The following is a 17165-nucleotide window of genomic DNA, read 5'->3' as shown; positions in this document are numbered from 1 at the left end:
AAATATAAAATAACTGTTTTTTAAAATGTTTATTTACTTTTCAGAGAGAGAGACATGAGCAGGGGAGGGGCAGAGAGAGAGGGAGACACAGAATCTGAAGCAGACTCCCGGCTCCAAGCTGTCAGCACAGAGCCCAATGTGGGGCTCAAACTCAAGAGGTCATACAAGATCATGACCTGAGACCAAGTTGGGACACTTGACCGACTGATCCACCTAGGTGCCCCAAATAAAACATAATATTATGGGTTTACAAAAATAACAAGAGAATCTACCAATACATTATTAGAATTAATGAAGGAACTTAAGCAAAGTTGCTGAATATAAAGTCATATACAAAAGTAAATTATATTTCCACTTTTATACATGAGCCACAGTTATAAAGTAAAATTTCAAAACAGATGAATAAAACAATGGCATCAAAAATTATATAATTTTTGGAATTATCTAACAAGATATATAAAATACCTCTATGGAGAAAACTATAACCTACTGTTGAGAGAAATAAAAGATTTAGATATATAGGAGGATATAAATAGTCATGGACTGGAAAAGTGAATATAGTAAAGATATCAATTTCCTCCAATGTGTATATTCAATATAATCCTAAAGAAACCAACATGATAAGCCTATGCATATGTTCAAGAAAACAGAGGAAGAGATGAGCCAAATAGCTAAATCTATGGGTATTTTCAACAGAGAACTGAAATCTATAAAAGAATATTAAATGGACATTCTAACATTGAAAAATGCAATATATGGGGCACTGGGTGGCTCAGTCGGTTAAATGTCTGACTTCAGCTCAGGTCACGCATGATTTTGTGGTTCGTGGCTTCAAGTCCCACACCGGCTCTGTGCTGACAGCTCAGAGCCCGGAGCCTGCTTCGGATTCTGTGTCTCTCTCTCTGCCCCTCCCCTGCTCAGGATTGGTCTCTCTCTCAATCTCTCAAAAATAAACAAACATTAAAAAATTTAAAAAAGAAAGAAAAATGCAATATCTGATATTACAAACTCACTGGATTTACTGAGAAGACAGCAGAAGATTAGAGAACACAGAAGACAGATTTAGTGAAATGACAGATCAGTAGAAATACTGGCATAGCTGGTTTTACTGCACTTTGCAGATAACTGTATTTTCTTATAAACAGAAGGTTTATGGCAACCCTGCATGAGCAAGTCTGTCAGAGCCACTTTTCCAATAGCATGTGCTCACTTTGTGTCTTTGCTGCATTTTGGTAATGGCAATATTTCAAACTTTTTCATTATTATTATATTTGTTACAGTGATCTGTGATCAGTGATACCTCACTGAAAGCTCAGATGATAGCATTTTTTAGCAATAAAACACTTTTAAATTAAGGTATGTACATTGCTTTTCTAGAATATGCTATTATGCACTTAATGGACCATAGTACAGTGTAAACATAACTTCTAGATGCATCAGGAAACCAAAAAACTCATCAGACTCGCTTTATTGTGTTATTTGCTTTTACTGTGGTTGTCTTGAATTGAACCCACAATATCTCAGAGGTATACCTGTATTCATACTAAAGCAAAAAGGAAGAAAATGTGTAAAACCAGAACAGAGCAATAACAAACATGATGAATTCAAAAGGTCTAATATTTGTGTAACTGAAGTCCAAAAAGGAAAAGAAAAAGAATTGGGAAGAAGCAATATAGAAAGATCTAATGCATACAGGCTCCCCCAAACTGAAATAACCCAAAGCATGTTAAAAACAAAGGACACTACATCTACACATATCATGGTATAAAACTGTTGAAAATCAAAGACATAATATTTAAAAAGCTTGAAGAAAAACATAGGAACAAAATAAGGAACAAAAATAAGACACACAAATGACATATATTTATGGATGCCAAAAGAAAATATACTAACACCTTTAAAATGCAAAGAACAAAATAAAGCAAAAGCAATCCCCTTGCCCACCCTCCCCCTCCCCACAAAAAAACCAAAACCAACCAACGAAACAAAAAAAACCTTACCTACTTAGCATTTAGTATACACTGAAAATGATCCTTAAAGATAGAGGTGAAATAAAGATCTTTTCAGATAAACAAAAGCTGAGAGAATTTATACAGGGCATATCTGCACTACAGGAAATACTAAAGGCAGTTCAAAGGGAAAAGATATCAAATGGAAGTGTGTAACTTCAGGAAGGAATAAAGAACCCTGTAAAGAATAAAATATGGGTAAATGTAAATGAATATTGATTTCTTAGCATAATAATATTGCATTATGAGCTATATAAGATTATTAAAGTATATGATGACAATAAGCAAAAGAGTTAGAAGGGATAAATAGAGTAATATTGTTAAAAGGCTCATACATGGTTTGAGAAACAATATAAATGCTAAATTAAGGTACATGTGAATTAGCATTACAGTAGAATTAAGGATAGAATTTGTCATCTAGGATCACAACAAAAGAGTAAATGAAAAATACATAATTAAAAACAGAAGAGAAAAATGAAATGCTTGGTTAGTCCAAAAAGGAGAATAAAAAATGAAATACAAGAATAAAGAAACAAAGTACAAATGAGACATATAAAAAACATTGTGAGATTGCTACACAGACTAAAAAGCAAACCATATCAGTAATTACATTATGCATGAATAAGTTAAACAATCAAGATTAAAAGACAAAGATGGGCAGCCTGGATTTGAGATACAAGACACAGAAAAACATAAGGAATCAGAGAAATTAGAAGAAGATACAGAAAAAACATAATGAGCAAACATCAACCTAAAAAATGCTGTAGCTATATAATGTGAGGTAGACTTTAAAAGAAGTAATGTTACTAGAGATAAAAAGAGAAGTCATAATAATAAAAATGGTCAATACAACAGAAGATGTATAAAAGAGTCAATGCAATCACCTAAACAATATAATGCAACAATCTAAACAATCACTGCAACAATTTAAATTGATATGCACTAAATAACAAGTAGCAAAAATGTATAGAATTAAAAGGAGAAAACAACAAATCCACAAATACACTTGGAGATTTTCACATTCTTCTCTAAGTAGCTGATACAACAACCAGATGAAAATAATCAGTAAAAATATAGAAGACTTTCATATAACAAACAACTTGACAAAGAACATACATACATACAACTATACTGAATAATTTTTCAAGTATATATGAAACATCAAAACAGATTGTCACTGGGTGATAAAGCAAGTCTCAAAAATTTCAAGATGAAAATTATGCACAGTATGATGTTCTGTAATCACAATACAATGAAACTAGAAAGCAATAACAAAAAGATAACTAGAAAGACTCCAAAATGTCAGCAAATTAAATGCAAAATATTTGCAAATAATCTAAATATTCAAAAGAAATTACAACACAAATTAAATCCATAATTGAAATCTTTTCACAGAGATAACTCCACAGTCTTATGGCTTCATAGTTGGATTTTTCCAAATACTCAAGGAAAAAGTAATAATTTTTTACAAAGTTTTCCAGAAAACAGGGAAAAAGGGAATATTCCCCAACTTGTTTTGTAAGGTCAGAAAAAAATCTTGATACCCAAACACTACAAGCACCTTACCAAAAAGGGAAAATCGTAAGTGAGAATCTCTTATGAATTATTTTCCCTGGCAGTGGTTGTAGGAAGGAACAGTCAAATGGGAGAAAAAGTTTTACAGCAATATCATACATGGATCAAGTATTTAAAGACAAATGCAGAAATCTGGGAAGAGAGCAAAGAATGCTGTTTTGTTTTATTTCCCTGAATTCCTGCACAAAACAGAAAAAATCAGGATAGCAAAACCATATATCCATGAATAACATCTAAACCAAATCTAGGCGACAAGGTATCCTCACAAACCCCCAAGTACATATGAATGGGGACAAATCATTGACAGTCTCCAGACTCAGTAAAAGCATCTGTTCAAAAGAGGAAAACAGTAGGGCCCTTAACAGGCCCCAAGTCAGAAGAACCCCCAAAAGAGACAGCAGGTATTTACAAGCAAGCATGATGGGTCAATTTAAGAAAAGCAGCTGAAATGGGAATAATTTTTACACATTTTAATTTGCAAGTAAATGGAAAATGTCAATGGGGAGGTCAGAAAGGGTGGGAGAAGTCTGGGTCCTAAGAATTCTGAAAACTAACCAACTAAAGCTCCCTCCTAGAACAAAGCCTCAGACTCTGAAGAAATTGCTGGAAGGAGAATCCAAATTGATCTGTGCAGGTATAAGAGAAACAAAGGAAAGAGAAAAGTGGGGGAAAGGAACAAAGACAGAAGAGCTCAGAAACTACAAGGCAACAGTTTTATTTTAATTTTTTAAATTTATTTATTTATTCTGAGAGAGAGAGAGAGCATGCAGAAGGGGCAAAGGGAGAAAGAGAGAGAGAGAGAGAGAGAGAGAGAGAGAGAGAGAGAGAGAATCCCAAGCAGGCTCCAAACTGTAAGCACAGAGTCCAATGTGGGGCTCAAACTCATAAAATGTGAGATCATGACTTGAGCTGAAACCAAGAGTCAGAACACTTACCCAACTGAGCCACCCAGGGACCCCTAGGCTTTAATTTTTAAACACTACATGAAAATAACCGAAAAGGAAGCCCTAATAGGCTATGAAGTTAGAAAAGCTATTTTGACTTCATGCGCCTAAAAGTTTAATAAATCTAATTTCACATAAAAATAAGTAACAGAGGATCATTGTTGAATTCTGTACAAGTTATCAGAAAAAAAAAAGAGTATGAAGTAGAATAATGTCCTCAAAGACTGGTGTTTCCCAACTTTGGCATTACTGGATCAGATAATTATTTGTTTTGGAGAGCACCTGTTATAGTATGCACTGTAGAAGATTTACCAGCTTCCTTGGCCTCTACCCACTAGCTATATAGTGCCCTTCCCAGTTAACAACCAAAAATGTCTCCCAACAATGCAAAATGTCTTCTGTGTGCAGAATCACCCTCATTTGAGAACCACTGCTATAGAAAATTAAAACCTACCAAAAAACTAAAATTATAACGTACTAAAAACTTTGTTAGTAAAATTAAGAACATCACAGAAGACATTAGAGAATATAAATTATAATGAGAAAGTAATCAGAAATGAGGCAGTTGATAGAGTTAGAGAAAAACTAGGGGAAAAAAAGAAAAAAATCTTAAAAATAAATATCTTAGAATAAACACAAAATCATATAAACAAAACACATAATGTCGTTAAGAGATATAAAAGGAGAACAGGAGAGAAAAATTTCAATTGAAAAAAGTGATAGAAAGGATTTAAGAGAAAGTGGCAGATATTAGAGAAAGATGAAAAATATCAAAAATACAAACAGAAGTTCCTGAAATAGACTTAAGGAAGAGAAAACTAGAAAAACTATAATTCAATAACACTTTCCTAAAATTGGGGTGGGGGAAGGATTGGAAACCACATATTATAAAGATACACTACAATGAAAAAAACTATAAAACTCTCATAAAAAAAATCAAAGAAAAATTAAGTAAAGGGATATTCCATGTTCATGAATAGGAAGACTGAATATTGTCACAACATCAGTCCTTCCCATTTTGATCTATAGATTCAATGCAATCCCAGTCAAAAGCCTACAAAGTTATTTTGCGGATATCAACACTGATATCTAAAAGTTGATTCAACATGATTCTAAAAGTTCAGAGAAGCCAACATGATATTGAAGGAGAACATAGTTCAAGGAATGATACTACCCAGCTCCAAGACTCAGTATAAAGCTACAGTAATCAAGACAGTATGGTAATGGATAGATAAATGAAACAGAACATAGCTCAGAAATAGACTCATATAAATACAGTCAACTGATCTTCAATGAAAAAGCAAAGGCAATTCAATGGAGAAGGGATTAGACTCTATAATAAATGGCACGGGAACATCTGGAGATCCCATTTCCCCTCTCCCCCAAAAAGTATCTAGATACAGACCTTACACTATTCACAAAAATGAACTCAAAACTGATCACAGTCCTAAATGTAAAATGCAAAATTATAAAACCCTTAGAAGATAACACAGAAGAAAATCCAGATGACTTCAAGTTTGGCAATGACATTTTAGATATACTACCAAAGGCACGATCCATGAAAAAGGGAATTAATAAGGTGGACTTCACTAAAATTTATTTTTCTTCTAAATGTTTATTTATTTATTTAGAGAGAAAAAGCATGTGCAAGTGTGTCAGGGGGGTGGCAAAGGGGGGGGGGGGGAAGAATCCCAAGCAGGCTCAGCGCTGTCAGCACAGAGCCCAATGCAAGGCTCAATCCCATGAATGGTAAGATCATTACTTGAGCTGAAATCATGAGTTCGATATTCAACTGACTGAGCCACTCAGGCGACTCTGGACTTCACTAAAATTTAAAACTTTTGCTCTACAAAAGACACTGTCAAGAAAATGAGAAGACAAGCCACAAAGTGGATGAAAATATTCGCACAAGACATAGACTTAAAGCCCTGTTAACCAAAACATACAAGGAACTCTTAAAACTCAACAATTAAAAAAAAACAACACTAAACAGCCCAACTTAAAAATGGACTAAAGATCTGAACAGACACCTCAGCAAAGACATACATAGATGGCAAACAGGCATCTGAAAAAATGCTCCACATCACATGCCATTTGGGAATTGCAAATCAAAACAATGTGATACCGCTACACGTCTACTACAATGGCTACAATCCAAATCACCAACCACACTAAATGCTGCCGAGGAGGTGGAGCAGTAAGAGCTCTCATTCGTTTCTCATGGGGGTGCAAGATGGTACAGCCACTTTGGAAGACAGCTTGGCAGAGTGTTGTAAAACTAAACAAACTGTTAACACATGAACCAGCATTCACATTGCTTGGTATTTACTCAAGAAGTAAAATCTTTTGTCTTAACAGAAACATGCACATAGATATTTATAGCAGTTTTATTCATAATTGCCAAAACTTGCAATCAATCAAAATGTCTTTCAATAGGTGAATAACCTACTGAATAACCTATATAAACAAACTGTGGCATATCCCTACAATGCAATATTATTTAGCACTAAAAAGAAATAAGGTATCATACCATGAAAAAACAGGGAGAAAACTTCAATGCCTATTACTAAAGAAGCCAGTATGAAAAGGCTACATATGGTATGATTCCAGCCATGACATTCTAGAAAAGGCAAAACGAATGAGACACTATAAAGACCAGTGGTTGCTAGGAGTTTGAGAGGAGGGAGGAATAAATAGGTAGAACACAGGGATTTTTTAGAGCAATAAAATATTTTGTATATTATAGTGTATGTGTATCACTTTATATTTGTCAAAATCCATGAATGGTATAAAACCAAGAGTGGGCTTTATACTATGGATTTGGGGTGATCATAATGTGTCAATGCTGGTTTGTCAATATTAACAAATGCACCACTCTGGAGAGAGGATGTTGTTGGTTGGAAAGGCCATGCATAGGTCAAAGAAGGGGATATAGTGAAACTGTACTTTCTATTCAATATTGCCGTGAACCTCAAATTACTCTAAAACAAAACTATTAAAAAAACACAGAACCTACTGGAAAATAATGATAACACCAAATGTATTTTTTAAAAACTACTGGACTTTAAGGAAAAAGAAAGACATCCTTTGAGTATCCAAGCAAAATGACCAAATCATTTATAAGAGAAAATAAGACTGTCATCAGATACTTGATAGCTTTGCTTTATGGCAGAAAACAATAGAGTTTCATATAGTAAAGAAATTCAAGGAATGGAAATATAAACCAAAGATTTACATTCAGCCAAACTGACTTTCAAGAATAAAATCTTAAGACAAACTGCTATGAACATACAAAATCTCTCATATTGTTCACATGCCTTCTATTACAAAAAGGGCTTAAGACAAACAAATTGATGAGACACTTACATAAAAATTGGGAGACTAGAGAACACTGCAGGTCCTTTATGTTTGTCATTAAATCCACAAAACAATCCTTAATAACAGTGTTTCCATTCTACACATAGAGAAATTGAATGTCAAAGTCAGAGTAACTTGCCCATGGCTGCTGGGCAAGTGATCGGAACTAGAATTGGAACCAAAGCCCATTATCCTTCCACAGCATGAAGCTGCTCCCACACACATATTAAATAAACTTTTTTTGTCCTTGCATATACTGGGATTGTGTATTGCCTGGAACTTCATTCTCCCCCCCTTATTTACCCAATGAGCTCTTTTTTATTTTTGGCCTAGCTCAAGATCACTTCCTCTCTCTGTGGCTTTCTCTAACCCAAAAGGGCCTTACCATACTTAATGAAACTAGACGATATTGACAACATAAAGCCTCCTAATCTGTGGCTCCATATCATTACACACACACTTCCAACACAGATTTTGCCACATGGGATTTCCTAATGGCAAGAAACTGTGACTTCTTTGTGTTAAAATCCTAGCACAGAGCATTAGGGAAAAATTAAAAAGAGGGCAGAGGACAACTCTGAGACGTCTTTTTTTTAACTATCCAAGATATGGTTAGTTATTTAAACATGTCTGCACTACCTCTTAACTTTGTGCCTACTTTTATCCTTGCCCTTTTCATGCAATATTATCATGTGTTTTTTTTTCATTTGTGTCTGTCCTCTGAGAGTAAAGATGATCTTTTTACTCTTTGTAGCTTTCCTGCCTAACATGTAGTAGTAGGAACAGCTAATTAGTGTTCCATAAATAGTTGGTAAATTGAAGTTAAAAAAAAGGAAGACAAATCATAAATGACTTTTCAGCAGTTCCAGTTCTCTGAAGATGGATTATATGAATATGGAGAAGGCCTGCTTCCACATTACCTAAGTATTATTGTACACCAAATTGCACACATTTAAGCAATAATGATCTTACATAAAAAGAATCTGAATCTGATGTTTTTAAAGTAATGGTTCTAATATAAACACATAAAGGATTTTTAGATTACAAAATAATATAAAATTTTTATCGTTATTTTTGAAAAGATTTTGGCCTGGAGACTTTTTTTTTCCTTAATAAAGCCTGAGGTATTCTGACAACAGGATCAGACTAAGATGTAAGAATACTAAATTACTAGCATTTTGTTTCTGATTAGTGTCTGGCATAAAATTATACAATTTTCAGATACAAGAATGGGAACAAATTAATTACAAATACATGCAGTTTGTATACCCTTTTTTCAAACAAGTAATTGTATATACTTCTCTCTTGAAATTGCTCTTTCTTTTAATGTTAAAGAAAATGCTAGAATGATTAATGGCTAGGAGATTCACCCTTAAAAAGAAAATAATCTACTTTTTACACTTTAATAATGTGTATAGGTTCATCTCACTGGCAAAATAGCATCTGGCTAATTTCTTTATACACACTTCGAATAACTTTACCACCTATGTTGTGGGGCTTTTTTTTTGTCAGTTTCAAATATGAGCATCCCTCTAATTCAAATAATTCTCTAAATTCAATATTCTCCATATTCAAATAATCCATCTTCAGAGAACTGGAACTGAAAAGTCATTTATGATTTGTCTTACCTTTTTTTTAACTTCAATTTACCAACTATTTATGGAACACTAATTAGCTGTTCCTACTACTACGTGTTAGGCAGGAAAGCTACAAAGAGTAAAAAGATCATCCTTGCTCTCAGAGGACAGACACAAATGAAAAAAAGTAAATGATGATATTGCATGAAAAAGGCAAGGATAAAAGTATGCACAAAGTTGTCAGAGACAAACTTGAGAGACAGGGAAAAAAGAGATAGATTGAGAGAGAACACAATAGTGACATACATTCATGTCTAGACACAGATTCTGAAAAAAGAAAAACCATATTCAGCCTCTCATTTGAATAAGCTTTTAAATGTGAAAACACCTGTTTTATACATGGACACTCTTCATATGCATAGCTGTAATACCAAGATGCACAATACTCATGGAACGTAAGTGTTTTCCTCTTGCCTCACAATTCACCCTCCCTAGTCCTAAAATAATGTTGTCATAACTACTACAGATATCTTTATTCAACCTAATTCCAGAATCCACATGCATTGTTCCTATCTCTCTCTTCATGTAAAACAACATTTTGACTGTTCTACTTTTCTGGCTCACCCTATGAACATTTCCTTTTCCTTTTCTTTTAAGATCCCATCCAGGTTATGTCAGGTCAAAATTCAAGACTACAATGTTGAGACAACTCTTCAGAAAATATGACTAATGTCCATCTAACTAGAACAAAAAGATAACCTATTATAAACAATTCACTTAAAATAGACATATCTTTAAAAATACAATTTAATTCTTAATAACGTTACTACTAGTATGGAAAAACAATGTTTCTGCTTACCACGTCTAACGGTTGTGTTTTCTAGTGGTCCTGTCTGAAGCTGTAGTTCAGCTTCTCCAAGTATCTTCAGAACTGAATCTGTAGGGCTTCTCCCCCAGACTTTTCTTGGAGACCCACCAGGATCTAATTTGATAACCTCTCCCACTGTATGTTCTATAAGAAAAAGACACAAAAAAACAAATCTCACTGATAGAACGTAACACTATTACTGTTTTATAAGGCACATTTAAGATCTATCCAACTGAACACACCAAAGGGAAAAAAGGTTGTATCACAAGGAACGTAAGCTGATGCTTTAAAAGACTTTCAGAGAATGAATGATGAACAGAAAGAATGGATGATGAGTGATATTACTAACAGTAGTAATAAAACTATAGATGTACTAAAATACTTTTAAAATACTTAAGGGGGGGGCAGGATCAAGATGGCAGAATGGGAAGATCAAGAACTCATCTCCTCTTAGGGACACACCAAAATCTATAACTACATGTAGAACAACTATCTCTGAGAACGGACTGAAGACTAGCTGAACAGATCACAAAGAACTAAAAATACAAAGGAAAAGACACATTGAGATGGGCAGAGGGGTGGAGATGCAATTTAGTCAGGACTCGCATCCCTGGCACGGTGACCCACAGTGAGTGATATCACAGCTGCAGAGGCCCTCCCTGGGGACTGAGGGGTCTGAGTTCCACATGAGGTTCCAGAGCCCAGGGGATCTGTACCAGAAAGACAAGCACCCATAATGTATGGCTTTGAAAACCAAGGCGGCTTGCTTATGTTTGGGAGAGCTAGAGAGCAGCAGGAAACTGCAACTCCACTCTTAAAGGGAGTATGCACAATGCCACTGACTCCAAGTCCCAGGCCAGTGTAGCACTAACTTCAGATGTGTGCCCAAAGGGCAGGGATCTGTTGGAAAGTTTTCCAGGGATGAAAGTGCTGGGGTATAGTTTTTCTTGTCCTCTTTCTACCTAGCTGACCCAGCTCCGGTGGGTGCCATTTCTGACACTTTCCACCTACTGTGCTAGCACCACTAGCTCCACCCTGGCATTCCCCTGTGGACTTGCCCTACCCAACATGCCCACCCGGGCCCAGAGTCCCTTCCTTAGTATACCCTGCAAGCAGTGTAGGTTGGTCAGGAGCCCTTTCCAAGCAATTCTCTGTTCCACCACTCCTGGAGGGGACCCCCAGCCAGCACCAGAGCCCTTCCTAAGTTAATCTGGTTGGAGGGGGGGCTAGTCCCAAATACTAAAACACCTACAAAAGTTGCAGCCAGCTATCACAACAAGCCACACTGAGGGCCAGCATCATTCAACAGTACACCTGTATTAGTGAAAGTCAGACCTCACAGGCAGCTGTGTACACCAGCAAGTCTGCAAAATGTTGACCCAGCCACAACAGGAGGGTTCAGGCAGCCCACTCATGAGAACCTGGCTTAGGTGACTAGTAGGCCCCTTCGGCATAAAGCCACTCCTTCAAGACTTGAAGACATAATGATCTACCTAATACACAGAAACACAGTGAGGCAAAACAGAGAAATATGTTCCAAGTAAAAGAATAAGACAAAACCTTAGAAAAACAACTAAACAAAATGGAGAAAAGCAGTCTACCAGATAAAGAGTCCAAAGTAGTAATGGTCATAAAGATGCTTACTAAACTCGGAAGAAGAGAACAGAATGAGAACTTCAACAAAGAGATAGAACATATAAAACAACCAATCAGAGCTAAAGAATACAATAACTGATATGAAAAATACACTAGAGGGAATCAACAGCAGATCAGATGATGCAAAAGAAAGAATCAGTAATCTGGAAGGCAGGGTAGTGGAAATTACTCAATCAAAACAATAATCAGAAAAAAGAAGTTTTAAAAATGAGAATCGTTTAAGGGACCTTTGGGACATTAAGTGTACTAACATTAGCATTATTGGGTCCAAGAAGGAAAAGAGAGAGAGGGACAGAAAACTTACTTGAAGAAACAACAGCTGAAAATATCCTAACCTGGTAAAGGTAGTATACATCTAAGTCCAGTAAGCACAGAGTCCCAAATAAGATGAACTCAAAGAGACCCACACCAAAACATTACAATCAAAGTATCAGCAGTTAAAGATAGAAAGTCTTGGGGTGCCTGGGTGGCTTAGCCAGTTGAGTGTCTGACTCTTGATTTCGGCTCAGGTCATGACCTCACAGTTCACGGGATTGAGCCCTGCATCAGCCTCTGGGCTGCTTGGGGTTCTCTCTCTGCCCCTCCCCCGCTTGCACTCACTCTGTCTTCAAAATAAATAACTAAAACAAAAGAAAAAGAAAAAAGAAAAATAACTAAAACAAAAGAAAAAGAAAGAAGAGTCTTAAAAGCGGCAAGAGAAAAACAACTAGTTACTTACAAGGAACCCCCAAAACCTATCAGCTAATTTTTCAGCAGAACCTTGACAGGCCAGAAGGGTGTGGCATGATATATTCCAAGTAATGAAAGGAAAAAAAACAACAACTTATAAACAAGAATACTCTATCTGGCAAAGTTATCACTCAGAGTTGTTCCACCCACTCCTGGAGGGCACCCTCAGCAGGCACCACAGCCCCTCCTAAGTTAACCGGGACTGGGGTGGGAGGGCTAGTCCCCAAAACTAAAACACCTACAACAGTTGCAGCCAGATATCACAACAAGCCACACTGAGGGCCAGGCATAACCAAGTTTCCCAGACAAGCAAAAACTAAAGGATTTCATCAATACCAAACTGGCCCTCCAAGAAATGTTGAAAGGATTTCATTAAACAAAAAAAGAAAAGATCAAAACCAAAAATTAGAAAATTAAGAACGAAAAAATCTTACTGGTAAAAGTAAGCATAAAACCAAAGCTGTGGATCAACTGCCCTCACATCTAACATGATGGTTAAAAGATAAAAATATTAAAATCATCTAGGCCTACAATAATTAGTCAAGAGATACACAAAATAGTAAGATGTAAAACATGATATCAAAAACATAAAATGTTTGGGGGATGGTAAAAATGTAGTGCTTTTAGAAAGTGCTTGAACTTAGGGGCGCCTGGGTGGCTCAGTCAGTTGGGCACCTGACTTCGGCTCAGGTCATGACCTCACAGCTCATGAGTTCGAGCCTCGCATTGGGCTCTGTGCTGACAGCTTGGAGCTCGGAGCCTGGAGCCTGCTTTGGATTCTGTGTCTCCCTCTTTCTCTGCCCCTCCCACACTTGCATTCTGTCTCACTCTCTCTCAAAAATAAATAAACATTAAAAAAATTTTTTTTTAAATAAAAAGAAAGTGCTTGAACTTAAATGGCCTTCAACTTAAAACAGACCACTAGATTCACAGGATGTTATATGTGAACCTTATGGTAACCACATACCAAATACCTTTATTTACATGTATAAGTGAAGGTTTATGTAAATAAACTAAATGCTTCAATCAAAAGACATAGGGTCATGGAATAGATTTAAAAAAAAAGGCCATATATATGCTGCCTACAAGAGACTCACTTCAGATCTAAAGACACACACAGACTAAAAGTGAAGGGTTAGAATAAGCTATTCTATGCAAATGGAAACATAAAGAAAGTTGAGGTAGCAATACTTACAGCAGGAAAAATATATTTAAGTTTATTTATTTTTGAGACAGAGAGAGATAGAGCATGAATGGGGGAGGGGCAGAGAGCGAGGGAGACACAGAATCGGAAGCAGGCTCCAGGCTCTGAGCTGTCAGCACAGAGCCCAATGTGGGGCCCATACTCAAAGACTGCAAGAACATGACCTGAGCTGAAGTCAGACACTCAACCAACTGAGCCACCCAGGTGTCCCAGAAAAAATAGATTTTAAAAGAAAGACTGTAACAAGAGACAATAAAGGGCACTACACAATGAATACATACATCAAACAAGAGGACAGAACATCTATAAATATCAATGCATCCAACATAGGGGCACCTAAATACATAAAGCAAATATTAACAAACATAAAGAGAGAAACTGATGGTAATACAATAATAGTAGAGGACTTTAATATTCCATTCACATCGATGAATAGATCATGATGGATTTAATAGGTATATACAAAACATTACACCCCAAAATAGCAGAACAGACATTCTTTTCAAGTGTACGTGGGACATTCGCCATGACAGATTACATATTAAGTCACAAAACAAATCTCAATTAATTTAAGAAAACTGAGATATCAAGCATCTTTTACAAATACAACAAAAGAGTATGAAACTAAAACTGAAGAAAACTGTAAAACACAAATATGTGAAGGCTAACAAAACCAATGGGTCAAAGAATAAATCAAAGAGGAAATCAAAAAATACCTTGAGACAAAAGAAAATAAAAATACAATGCTCCAAAATCTATGGGACACAGCAAAGACAATTCCAAGAAGGAAGTTTATAGTGATGCAAGCCCATCTCAAGAAACAAGAAAAATCTCACATAAACAATCTAATCCTACACCTAAAGGAGCTACTAAGAACAAAAAAGCCCAAAATTAATATTATGCATCCTTATGTTCACTGGAGCATTATTTACAATAGCCAAGATATGGAGGAAATCTAAGTGTCCACCAATAGATGAATGGGTAAAGAGGATGTGGTATACATTTGACCCTTGAACAACACAGGTTTGAACAGCCTTGGGTCCACTTATGTGTTGATTTTTTTTTTCAATAAATGCAGTACAGTACTGTAGGTATATTTTCCATTCTTTATGATTTTTCAAATAACATTTTCTTTTCTCTAGCTTACTTTACTGTAAGAATTCATTACCTAAAACATATAAACACAAAATATGTGTTAATCAACTACTTATGCTATTGGTAAGGCTTCCAGTCAACAGTAGGCTATTAGCAGTTAAATGTCTGGGGAATCAAAAGTAATATGCAGATTTCAGACCACACAGGGGTGGTCAGGGCGCTAACACCTGAATTGTTCAGGATCAACTATATATATACGTATATATATATGTATACACACACACACACACACACACACAAAGGAAATTACTCAGCCACAAAAAAAGAATGAAATCTTGCCATTTCCAACAACATGGATGCACACAGAGGGTATTATGCTAAATGAAGTAAGTCAGAGAAAGAAAAACAAATACTGTATGACTTCATTTATATGTGGAATCCAAAAAACTAAACAAATGAATAAAGCAAAACAGAAACAGGCTCATGGATACAGAGAATAATCTGCTGGTTGCTAGAGTGGAGGGAGTAGGGAAGATAGGGAAAATAGGGGAAGGGGATTGAAAGGTACAAACTTTTGGTTATAAAATAAATAAAACAAAGGGATACAATGTATAGCAAAGAAAATATAGTCAATTATATGTAACAACTTTGTATGGTGACAGATGGTAAGCTAGATAGATCTTGGTGGTTACTTCATAATTTATATAAATGTTGCATCACCATGCTACACACCTGAAAGTAATCTATTTCATGTCAACTTTGTTTCAATAAAAAGTAAATAAAATAGTTACAAATTAAACTCTATAGTTTGAAGGAAAATAAAAACAGGGGCACCTGGGTGGCTCAGTTGGTTAAGCATCCAACTTCCACTCAGGTCATGATCTGATGGTTCATAGGTTTGAACCCCCCTTCAAGCTCTGTGCTGACAGCTCAGAGCCTAGAGCCTGCTTCAGATTCTGTCTCCCTCTCTCTCTGCTCCTCCCCTGCTTGTGCTCTGTCTCTCTCTCTCTCTCTCAAAAATAAATAAACATTAAAAATTTTTTAAATAAAATTTAGCAGAGCAAAAAAATGGGAAATTAGCTATTGATGTTTGAGTCTTAGAAGCCTTTTGTAAGAATGCTCAAAGCATTAATAGACAAGATGCAATCTCACATATTACAGTATATATAAGTCATTTAAATTTTAATGGTAACCAAATACAAAATGTTGATACAAATTTGTATGTACTAGTTCCTTGAAAGAATCTACAAATTAGCAGGTAATAATCAGTTTTAGAAAGCAAAAATGATTCCCAGTAGGGGACTAACTTTTAAAAGGATAGTTATAAAGTAGAAAACCCATAAATAGGCCCATTACTTACAGCCATGTGCTATTTGACAGAGGTGCCAAAACAATATGGAGAAAGTAATAAACAAAATTGGACAAACTAAATGTCCATATGAAACAATATGAACTTTGTTCCCTTTGATGCAGGAAGGGAAAACCAGGTGGAGTTGATGGTCTGAGCTGAGGTAACAGAATTGTAAATCTAGGAGGCAAAAGTGGCTCATGTTGGAAGGATAGAGTACTAAGGAATAGAAAGCTACACAAAGAGAACTCAGAACTATAAAGAGCTCCCTGGAATTAGCACACACATGGTAAATTACTGTAGTCTAGGGAAAAGATCATCCAAATGGAGTATAGGGAATAATACTTGCAGTTCAAACAGGGTCAAAAATAGTCCCTCTTCCCACCAGCCAGAAAAAAATGTCTTCTTAATTCACAAGTCATCAGGTAGATTATTCACAAAGGTTTCAGACTTAGTAAAAGGAGATAGATTAGCCATAGATATTGCTCTAGTTCTACCTAATAAATACTAAAACCACAACCTAAAATGGTCAAGCTATTTATACATAACTGAACTGTATCCCAGAACAAAAGCCAAGAATATTTATAGGAATATAAAAATATACAGCCACCCATCTAGGTAAAATTCATGCTTTAGCTACCAAACGAATGACCAAGCCATGCACAGAAGCAAAAGAATTCAACCTTTAATAAAGAAAAAATTTCAACCAATTAATATCAACCTAAAAATTATAGATGACCTAATTAGTAGAGAGGATGTTTATAATTTTCATAAATAAATTCTGTATGTTCATTAAGCTACAG

General features: G+C 35.6%; 1 protein-coding gene across 8 annotated transcripts in view; it reads right to left on the bottom strand.

Moving 5' to 3' along the window:
• Positions 1-17165, bottom strand: part of NEK1 (NIMA related kinase 1) — a 219655-nt gene that overhangs the window by 56563 nt on the left and 145927 nt on the right. For 7 of the 8 annotated variants that reach the window (XM_058720928.1, XM_058720921.1, XM_058720922.1 and 4 more), the window contains one exon: positions 10322-10474. The exons of the other annotated variant lie outside the window; for it this stretch is intronic. In XM_058720928.1, the coding sequence (XP_058576911.1) occupies positions 10322-10474 (153 nt within the window). The remainder of the gene's footprint in view (positions 1-10321; positions 10475-17165) is intronic. 8 annotated transcript variants of the gene reach the window in all.

The sequence above is a fragment of the Neofelis nebulosa genome, chromosome 3 (genome assembly GCF_028018385.1).
Source record: "Neofelis nebulosa isolate mNeoNeb1 chromosome 3, mNeoNeb1.pri, whole genome shotgun sequence".
Taxonomy (NCBI): Eukaryota; Metazoa; Chordata; class Mammalia; order Carnivora; family Felidae; genus Neofelis; species Neofelis nebulosa.
Note: the sequence above shows the minus strand (reverse complement) of the source record. Positions and strands in the feature narration are given on the sequence as shown.